The following is a 10,095-nucleotide window of genomic DNA, read 5'->3' as shown; positions in this document are numbered from 1 at the left end:
GGGAAAGAGAGGGAAAGTGAAACAGCAATGCATCATGGGACATGGTCACACTGCTATCCCTTCTCTTCCATCGCCTTCCTTTTGGGATTTTGGGCATGCATGCACACATATCCAATGTGTTTCTCAAATGGTCGGGGCCAGGACTTGAACTGCATGGTTGGTTGTGTGGGATCCAGCTGCCTTAACTACCAGTCCATATGCCAGCCTTCCTTGTTTCTTATGCTAATTTTCTATTCCTCTCTCACTAGTTCATGACTCTCCCTTGAGCCTCTACCATTACTATAGAACTCATGTCACTGGGGGGGAGTTTCTTTCATTATGGCTAAACATACCAGTTTACATGAGTAATGGTTCCATGTAGCCCTTGGTAAGAAACCCTGTCCCCTGCCTCTGCTGCTGCTTCACCCTGTGTATTCCCTCTTCCTTTCTCTTGTGTTGCCTCCTGGAGCTGATGCCCCTCCTTGTGTGGTTTACTCCTTCACGTTAGTGGACCCCATCTTCCAGTAGTTTGCTGAGAAGGTGCCTGTGACTAACAAGAAGCAACTGATTCACATGTGGAACAGGCACCTTTGCAGACATGGGGTGGGGGTGTGTGGCAGAAAGTAGGCAAAGACAAAAAGGCCTATAGGTCCCTTCTCGCTACGTCAGCAGAATAGCTGCCTTTAGTTTCCAAAGGGGATCTGGATTTGGGCACCAGGTAGTGGTGAAAATGGGTACTAAATGAAAGATGGCATAATGATGGGGCATCTCAACCCCCCTTAGTCCCTGTAATGCTAGCATCAGGTTGATGTCCTCCCACTCCTCACCTTGAGACATTAGAATGTTCTCAACTAGGAGCTAACATTCCTGACTCCCAACAGGATACTTGTCTGTGTGTGTGTCTTCGACCAAACTTGCAGTTGGTCACTGGCAGGGAATGGCAGTAACAAGCTCACTGGAGGAGAGTCATTGTGGGTTTTTTTGTTTGTTTTGTTTTTGTTTTTTTTTGGGGGGGGGGCATTTTTGGTCCCCAAAGAAGCTCAAAGATAGAATGAGCCTTGATGTTAGCGCCCTGTCTGATTTATTTTTGTGTTCCACCATGCTTTGTACCCTGTAGGCACCGATGAATACTTGCTGAATAGAAATTACCTTCTTGTGCCTTTATGTGTTATTTGGGCTGGTCACATTGCACTGTCTGCTGTTTGGAAAATTAGGGTCTCACCTCTTTGCCCACATGAGGTATTGTGAAGGGTCTTTGCTGCACACGAGCTTTTCTGTTTTCTTTTGAAGGCATATGCCATTTTTATTGAGTTAGTAAGCTTGTTAGATCACTACTTCATGCCTCCGGGCAGTCCTATGTAGCATCTTCTGTGGTAACGAGCAGGAACTCCATGTTCCCAGGAATGCATTCCCGGCACCTGCTTATCATCATCCTCAGAAATCTGCCAGAATTCACTTGTAAAGCAAAATGGTTGGTAAGCTGGAGAGAAAGGGCAGGAGGGATGTAACTAGTCAAAGTTTTTTGTTTTGTTGATTATTTTTTAAGCCACACCCCTGCCCCTCCCAAATAGTACCATTGAGAAGACCGTGTAGGAGGTACTGACAATTTTTCCTTTATCACTTGAAAAGGAAAGAGATGGAACCTGGCATAGGCTTGGTCAACTGAGCAGGGAGGAAGCAGTATACCCTTGTTTTGTTCCTTTGTCACCAAATTTTCCAAAACAGGAATTAGCTTAATTTTGAATTGGACTGGAAGACAAATTGCTCTGAATTTGAGACCATGTGTGGAGATGGGATTTGGAACTTTTGGTTCTTCTTACCTAGTGTTTCCGGTACTGGACTCAGGTTTTCCATTTTGGCTGGGGAAGGCAGATGTTCCCATTCAGGTATCGGGTTAAATCTCTGGCCTTCCTTCTGTGATGTGGGCTAGGAAAGCGTTCCATGACTTCCTGACAGCTGGTCTACCTGGAGGGGCTGGAGCACCCCTAGAGTGAGACTGGCCTGACTGATATGGGGGTTCATCACAATGGAGGGTGTGGGGGATAGCCCTGAGCAGGACCTCACACCTCCTCTGTGAGCTAATTTGGAATCTTTAGGGAGCCCACATGAGTCACAGCTCACTCAGCGCCCCCCTCAGGATGAAGGTAACAGCCTTGTGAACCCTGGGCCTGGGCTGAGACCACCACATCTGAGGCATGGCTCCAGCACTCTGATTCCTGGCACCAGCCATGCTGCTGAGGAGTGGCCCAGGCTTACCATCGCCCTCAGCCCTCAGTGGCAGCGCCAATCACTGCCCAGCAAGGTAGGGGGTGACTGTCACTGCATCTCTCCAGCCCTCACACATTCTTGGGGTCTTCTGGGAACTGTACTGTCCAGTAGGCAACTACCTGAAGTGGCTATTTCAATTTAAATGAACATGAAATATATTTAGAAATTTAGTCCCTCTGTCACATTTGTCACATTTCAAGTGTGTAATAACCTCCTGTGACTAAGTGACTGCCAATATTGGACAGCAGTGACCACTTGGGGGTTACCCAGGCCTTTGCCTCTCATGACCTGCTCTACTTTGACCATGTTGCAATGCTGTGACTCTATGGCTCCCATTGCCTGGACAGCAAAGGTCACACTCCTTTGGTCTGCCTCCCTCCAGCTCTTCAGCCTCCCTCCTAGGACTTGTTTCTCTTTTACTCTGGGACTTATTGCCCCCTCCCCAGAGAGGCATTAGAACCTTTCCCCCTTCTCTTCCCATTGCAACCTAAGGAAACTTGGGCCTTTGTGAGAGTGCCTTTGTAGATTCCCTTTGCCTATGTGTGGTGCAGGTGTATATATGAGTGTGTGTGTGAGAGAGAGAGAAAGAGAGAGATTGCTTCTAGTGGACAAAAGCTTCTTGTACAACTTGCACATACAATATTTGAATATATGAGCAAGGTGAGTGTAACTGGATGAGACTCAGCCAAGCATCTGATACAGAGCAAAAGGCACTCTGGGATCTTGCAAAGAACTCTGGGTGTGTGATCTTCCACCACACACACACCCTCTGTCTGATCTGCAGCTTGTGGATACTGATAGTCTCTGAATGTAGCAGCCCAAGTGCCAGTGTTGGTTCTGATTCCCTGGCCTGGGAAGAGCCCCTCAAGAGCTAGTTGTGCTGGGCACTCTGGAGATGGGGTGTCCTGGCAGGCTTCTTGTTAAACACCCAGGGATGGTCTTTGGCAGGGTGGACACTGAAATAATGGAAGGAATGTTCAGATTCCAAGCTAGAGGGTATGTAATATACATTCAGAACACAAAGTACATGTGGCTTCAACTGACTGAACCAAACCTAGACTGGACTTCTTGATCTCTGGGCTCCTAAGCTGTTATTTTATTATTATTTAAATTATTTTTATTTAGCTTTATTTATTTGCTTATTTTAGAGAGAGAGAGAAAGAAAGGGAGAAAGCAAGCTGCCGGGTCTGGGGCTCAAACTGTTGTTTGACATGTGGAAGTCCAGCACCCTTAACCACCACGCCACCTGCTGGCCCCCTAGGCTGTTATTTTTACAATCAACTTTTCTATCAATTACATGCAGCTCTTTTTCACAGTAACTATGGCCAAACTGACTTAGTCACTGGGACCAACACTCTTTGTACTACACCCAGGGATTTGTTTTCTTGCTTAGCAGAAGATCGTAGACTGCAGCTACTGGTTTGTCAGCTGAGTTGGAGGTGAGACCATTGCTTTGTCAAGGGCTGTTTTGAGAAGCTGCAGGTATCTCTCTGGAGGATGAAGAAATCCTTTCAGAATGTGGAGTGAACAGATGAACACAGAGGCCTTGTGGCTGCAGCACGTGTCCGCCTTCAGTGCTGTGTGACCGGTTGGCAACTTGCCAGCATGCATGTATTCCCGAGCAAATGGACCTGCTAAAAATAAGCAGGCAGCTATTCAATTCCAACAGATTCAAAATAGCTAAGAGTCCTCCCCACCAGCCCTAGGCCAGAGCTCTACAGCATCCTTCTGGAAGGCTTTTCCCTGACTAGAGATGGGCCTGCCTTGAGTGCCCTGGGCTTCAGTTGCAGGAGGCTCTGGGGAAGGAGGTGGCCTTCAGTTAGCTTGTGAGTGTGAAGGCTTTTGGACCTGCAGTGTTCAATGCCACTTAAATCTTGAGAGCTTCAAATTTAAACAAACACAAAACCCAAAGAGAGCAGCACTCAAGAAGTAAATGTGCCCAGAGAGGGAAGGAAGGCAGCAGAAAGCCTTGTAAGACTGCAGTATGTATGTGTGAGTGAAGGTGGCCTTAGCCTGGTGTTCAGGAAGAGTTGGCACACCCACTACCACCTCCTGTGGCACTCTCAGGCCATGGAAATTGAGGAAAAAGGACAGTTTACCAATTTCCAAGAAGTCCGACTGGGCTGGTGGAAAGCTGACAGTCACCTTGCAGAGCTCCGTGTGAGGTGTCTCTGTGCAGACGGCTCCTTTAGTGAGACCCAGCAAGGATGGGTGGGTTGCAGACAAGGTCTCTGCTGATCCCAGAGCTTGTGCTTCTGTTCTTCATGGTGGATGGCTCCTGTTTCTAGTCACAATCACCAGGCGATAAGGTAAAAATGGAACCATGTCTTTCTCTACTCTGGGAATCACATACCTCTGAATCAAGTGCTGGTGGAGTGCTTCAGGCTAGGCAGTTCCTGTTCCTGGAAGCAGTCATGGAGAAGAAGGGCCACTTGCCAGGTTGAAACAGAATCAAAAGCAGCAATACCTGGCTCCTGGTTCCTCAGGGTTCAATCCCAGGTTCCAGTTCAGAGTGGCAGGTGGAGGCTGGGAAATGTTGGGCACTGAGAATCCAGATAGAACACACTAGATTCTCTGGACTGGGTGACCTGGCCTCAGGGAAGTAGTATTCAGTACTTTATAGGAGGCTCTCCTAGCATAGCAGCGGGCGTTCGGCTTAGAGATGTTACAGAAACTCTGCATCCTGGCCTGTAATCCTCAGCTGAATAGCTACAACTAATTGTAGGGGCTCGAGAGGGTGGTTCTAGAAGCCTAGAGCCTCCATTCTCTGGGCACAAGCTAGGCAGGGAGGTTTGAGTGGGAGAGTGGTAGCAGTGTCCTGTGAGTGGCAGAGCACTCCCCACCTGGGACATGGTCACACCACCCCTTCTCAATTTCTCCATACTGTTGGGGTTTAGGCCAGAAGCATACATGGCCCCTGGCATGTTTTTCAAGCCACCAGGACCGAACTTTGAATCACGGCTCTCTCAACCACTAGGCTACAGGGCCAGCAGCCTAGAGTTTTGGTTTTCAGAGTTACAGTTTTTGCAGACAGACTTAAAATTTACTGACATGAGAGGTTCTAGATACAGATATTCTAGAATACATCCATACATCCATCACACACCTCTAGTGAGAGGTAACCCTGCTTTTGCAAAGCGCTTAGTGTGTGTGTGTATATATATATATGTATATATACACACACACACATACATACATATCTCAGCTAATCCTTGTAGCAACCATTCCTTAAGAGATGTGTGCAGGCCAGCTGGTGGTGTAGTTAAGGCAGCTGGATCCACATGGCAGATCATATGGTCTAGTTCTCTGACCTGGCAGCTTGGAAAATATGCCAGGCACTTATGCATGCATGCCCAAAATCTCAAGAGGAGGGAGAAATGGAGGAGAAGGGATTGTAGTGTGATCATCCCCCCAAGGGGTGTTTCCTTACTTTCTTTTCTCTCTCTCTCTCCCTGGCAAGTACATATGCCCAAAATTAAAGAGAGGGAGAGAGAGAGAGAGAGCTGTGTCTCCATTTCACAGATGAAGAAAATTGTCTTTTTTCCATGTCTACTGTCTTCTAGGTCCTCCTTGTTTCTCCTTGTTTGGACCTACCCGACTTGGGTCTCTTAGTTCTGTTTGCTCAATATATTGTTTATCCTGTTTCCAGAATCATCCCTGGAAACACCTGCAAGGTTTAGTATTTGTGCCTTGCAGACAAGGTTCTGGCTCTCTATGGTCTCCAGAATAGGAATCTGGATGCAGTACAGGCTACACGTTGTCTGCACGTCCAGACTCTGCGGTGGGACACTAAGACATCCTCACCGACCCCTCTAAACTACTTGAATTCTGCTGGCCTGGATCTTCATGCTGCTGTTTGTTTTGTCAGACCTTCACCCCAAGCATCTCTTATCCTTGCAAAATCTCAGTCATCCTTTGTTCTGTCTGTTGCTGTGTAATGAACTAGTTTTATTGGCTCAGGATTTTGTAGGTGCCTGTGAAGGACATAGACACATGTGGATTCCAGGAGTGCTTAAAAATGCTCTGACACCACCTGAATTGATGAAAATGTTCTGGAAATTTAGAGCACTAACCACACTAAGCATAACTAGCCTCTTGGGGCAATGTAGGGAGAATTTGACATGGTGAAGTGATGGTTAAAGAAGAGAGTGTTTCATTTGTTTCAAGGCAGTGTACTGAATTTGGGAGCAGAGGGGTGGTGTCTCTTCCTGCCCCCTCACCTCCTGTGAATCACTCAGAATGCGTGGGCATGCATCGAGAGAGGTTTGCGTCTTCTGGAGAGAGGGGAAGGGAAATGGACAGCTCCAGCCTTACCTGTTGAATTCTCTCTTGTGTGCAATCGTCTGTTCTTACTTGTCTCTCATTACATCCCTTCTCCCCCTCCTCCTGCTCTCTCCCCAGGTGTAATTACTTCAAGTCTCCAGAATGGCAATCCAGTTCCGTTCACTCTTCCCCTTGGCGTTGCCTGGCATGTTGGCACTCCTTGGCTGGTGGTGGTTTTTCTCTCGTAAAAAAGACCAGGTCAGCGACCATGATGAGAAGGCGGAGGCCTGTGCTGTGGAGCTGAGGGCTGACTCTGCCGTCAAGGAACCACTCTCCATGGAAGATGCCTGTCCCAGGGGAGAGTCCACAACCCCCAATGTCACACAGCCACCAGATAAAGAAACGCCCACTGCAAGCAAGCCTTCCACAGAGCCCCCCACCTTGCTGCGCACACACCCGGGCTGTCGCAGATCAGAGTCCTCAGGCAGCCTTCCTCATGCCACAGACACCAGACCACGACCAGGAACACGCAAAGATGACAGTGCAAAGCTGGAACTAGCCCTGATAGGTGATGAAGCCAAATCTGTCCCTTTGGAGTATCCCCTCCCATCCCCGAAAGCTGCACCATTCTCCCACGAGGCATCTGAGATGTGTAAGCAGGAGCCCATGTTTGGCAGGACATCAGGGAGGGGCCGGCCAGGCCAGTCTGTGGCCCTTGCAGAGAAGCTCGGGCCTGGGGAGAAAGCAAGGGAGACAGGGGGTACTGAAGGGACTGGGGATGCAGTATTGGGGGAAAGCATGCTTGAGGAAGTTCTGTTGTCCCAGGAGCAAGCCTTGGAATTGGAGAACAGCAAAGCACTCAGCCTTGCCTCCTTGGGAGGAGGGGGAGAAGAGGGGAGGGGCAGCCCAGCCCAGGCTGTTGGGCCAGGGCAGAAGGAGGAGTATGCAGTCGGGAAATTGTTAAGTAGCTTCATTGAGTCGGCTCACATGGAACTGGCTAAGGATGAAGAGATACCAGCACCCCGGGTCAGAGGTGACAAGGCCAGGGACAGAGACCTCGTGGGAGAATTGGGCAGAGAGGAGACTTTGGAGAAAAATGAGAAGATTGAGCAGGCTGCCTTCGAGATCATCTCCAAGGTGATCCTGGAAGCAACCGAAGAGGTGCTGGCCACCACGGTGGGCAAGTTAGCGGGCCGCATGTATCAGGCCACGGCCAGTCAGCTCCATGAGCAGGAGCAGAGCACTGCCCCAGGCAGCCAGAAAACTGTCCTGGGGCAAGCCGCCGCAGAAACCACTCCGGCCACGGCAGAGGCAGCCTCAGGCCCATCAGACACTGCCGTCCTCTCACCAGCCCAGCCAGCAGAGGACCTGCCATCACCAAAGACCTACGTGAGCTGCCTGAGCAGCCCTCTGAGCAGTCCCACCAAGGACAGTAAGCCAAAGAACTCCGCACACCACATTGCCCTGGTGCCCTCCACACCACCGGCCAGTCCCCTCCGGGAGTCGCTAGACCAGGCAAGCATCCTGGTAGAAGATGTTGCCTGTGTCACCTACGTGTCAGACAATAGCCAGAGTGTCCCTTCAGTGGCCTCTTCAGGACAGTGCTCAGATTCTGTCAGCACTTCAGGACTTGAAGACTCCTGCACAGAGACCAACTTGAGCCCCAGTGACAAGGCCATCACCCTGCCGCTGCCAGAAAGTACTGTGCCCTTTAGCAATGGGGTGCTGAAGGAGGAGTTGTCAGACTTGGGGGCTGAGGATGGATGGACCATGGATGCAGAAGCAGATCATTCGGGAGGTAGGAGAGTCTTGGGGCTCATGTCAGAGGATCAGGGTGTCTTCCTCTATTAGGGGAAGGCTGCCCTCCCACCTCTCCCTTCTGCAACTTCTCTTCACCTCTGTCCCAACTGGCCTGCAGAGTAGAGCACAGCACAGAGCTGGTGGGTAACAGAAGTTAGGCTGCCCTCAAACCCACGGAGCTGTAACTTGGGTCACTAGGCAATGACCCTTCTCTAAAGCCCTCCAGAAGGGACCCTTCAAAGCTAGCCCACTCTTTAACCTTAGCATGCGTCTCTGTCTTTTAAAGGCTGACCCCCTAAGGGCTTTTCTTAATGAAGAGGCTTCCTTAGCTTTACTTCCCTTGAGTGCCAAGTATGGGTGAGAGTTTCTGATGATTTATTTTCTTTTAATCATGTGCTTGTTCCCATGTCTTCACTTGCTTTCCTTCTCCAGAAGCTCTCCCAGGGTAAGTGCCCTAAGAATGGCCAGAGCTTTGAATACTTGGGGGCGGCTCGAGCTTTCCTGAGTTGTTGCTGTCTCCTGTTCCTTCGCAGAGAGCCTCAGCCATTTTCTTTCTGTGCAGCTGCAGTTCCACCCCTGGGAAAGAGGGGCACTTTGATAACGAAATGTCCAGTGGGTTTTTCGAGTGCTGACCCCCGCGTAGACAGTTCAGACCGCTAACTTACAGGTCAGCAGCTCCTGACCCTGCTTTGCAGCTACTCTGAGTGCTTTCATTTGTCTCACAGAAAGATGCCACGAATTCCCCAACTGGCTCTCTGACTTGTTTGTCCTGGAGCCGTTCCCTTCCATTTCAGCTCCAGGAAGGTTGGGGATCTTTCCTGGGAATCTTACAACTTTCAGAGCACCTGGTGTGTATCACACACTACGCTTTGTCACCTGTAATATGCTGTTTTAAGACACGACTGTTTTAAGTACCTGTAAAAGAGAAAAAATATCACCGATCATGATTATAAAGGGCCAGTAATGTAAGATGCATTCTGACGTCAGGGTTACATGTTAAAAGCTTTTAAAGAAATTGTATCTTAAAGTAGATGAACATTTTTTAAGAATAAAGGAGCCCTTTAGACTGCTGTCCTTGAAGCATTATAAGTCCCTCAGCCTTGTCTCGCAACTGTAGATTGATTGTAGTACTGATAGCTAATCAGACGTGTTGAAGGCTTCTGAGTTTAGGCAGAAGAGTAGGCTATGGCTGAGCGTTGGTGCTGGGTGGGGAGATTTAAGGAGAGCAGACCTAAGTCTGGTAATACCAGCTCTCGAGCACCTAGGCGATGCCATGTGCATTCTCACCTCAGCCCTGCGTTGAGTGTGAGGAAGATGATGCCAAGAGGAGTCCAGGGAGCACCCAACTGAGGTTGCTGGAAGTGGCCTTCTAATGTAGCCTGCTAGCATCTTCCTGGGGTGGCTCTCAGCTGCTTACGGGAGCAATTGGGGTGGTAGGTACTGGTCAGCTCCATTCTCTTGGGACCCGGGGCAGAGTATGAGCATGGCTCCTGCCCTGAGTTTGTTCTGCTTCTGGCAGGCCAGCCATGCAGCTTCCCTCAGAAGAGTGGATTTCCCTGTGCGAGCCCCTGGTATGGAGGGAGGAGGTCACTTTGAAGGTGACTCTTCTTGGGAACGGAATCTCTATGCCTTAGTCCTCTGCATCCAGATAGTGCTTGGATTATGCCCAGGGTTTGGAGAAACCATGTTGAAAATAACCTAATTAGAAGACTCTCAAGAGTGATCTATTTCTGGCAATTGGCCTGCCCATATTGAAGCCAGAGCCACTTCTTCTAAACTGTCTAG

The 10,095-nt window shown here is 49.4% G+C and overlaps 1 protein-coding gene and 1 long non-coding RNA gene across 2 annotated transcripts in view; one reads left to right on the top strand and one right to left on the bottom strand.

Moving 5' to 3' along the window:
* Positions 1-1,249: 1,249 nt before the first annotated feature.
* On the bottom strand, positions 1,250-1,999 carry LOC102488845 (uncharacterized). Its single transcript, XR_335435.2, has 2 exons — positions 1,800-1,999; positions 1,250-1,459 (listed from the first exon to the last, which is right to left on the bottom strand). It is a non-coding gene; the product is annotated as an uncharacterized LOC102488845 (long non-coding RNA).
* A 95-nt stretch (positions 2,000-2,094) lies between these two features.
* The window catches only part of AKAP1 (A-kinase anchoring protein 1), a 20,585-nt gene continuing 12,584 nt past the window's right edge, over positions 2,095-10,095 (top strand). Inside the window, exons 1-2 of the mRNA XM_006154664.3 lie at positions 2,095-2,281; positions 6,649-8,308. Coding sequence (XP_006154726.1) covers positions 6,673-8,308 — 1,636 coding nt within the window. The 5' untranslated portion in view covers positions 2,095-2,281; positions 6,649-6,672. The remainder of the gene's footprint in view (positions 2,282-6,648; positions 8,309-10,095) is intronic.

Source organism: Tupaia chinensis, unplaced genomic scaffold, assembly GCF_000334495.1.
Source record: "Tupaia chinensis unplaced genomic scaffold, TupChi_1.0 Scaffold000416_1, whole genome shotgun sequence".
NCBI lineage: Eukaryota > Metazoa > Chordata > Mammalia > Scandentia > Tupaiidae > Tupaia > Tupaia belangeri.
The sequence above is the reverse complement of the archived record's forward strand: the minus strand, read 5'-3'. Positions and strand labels throughout refer to the sequence as shown.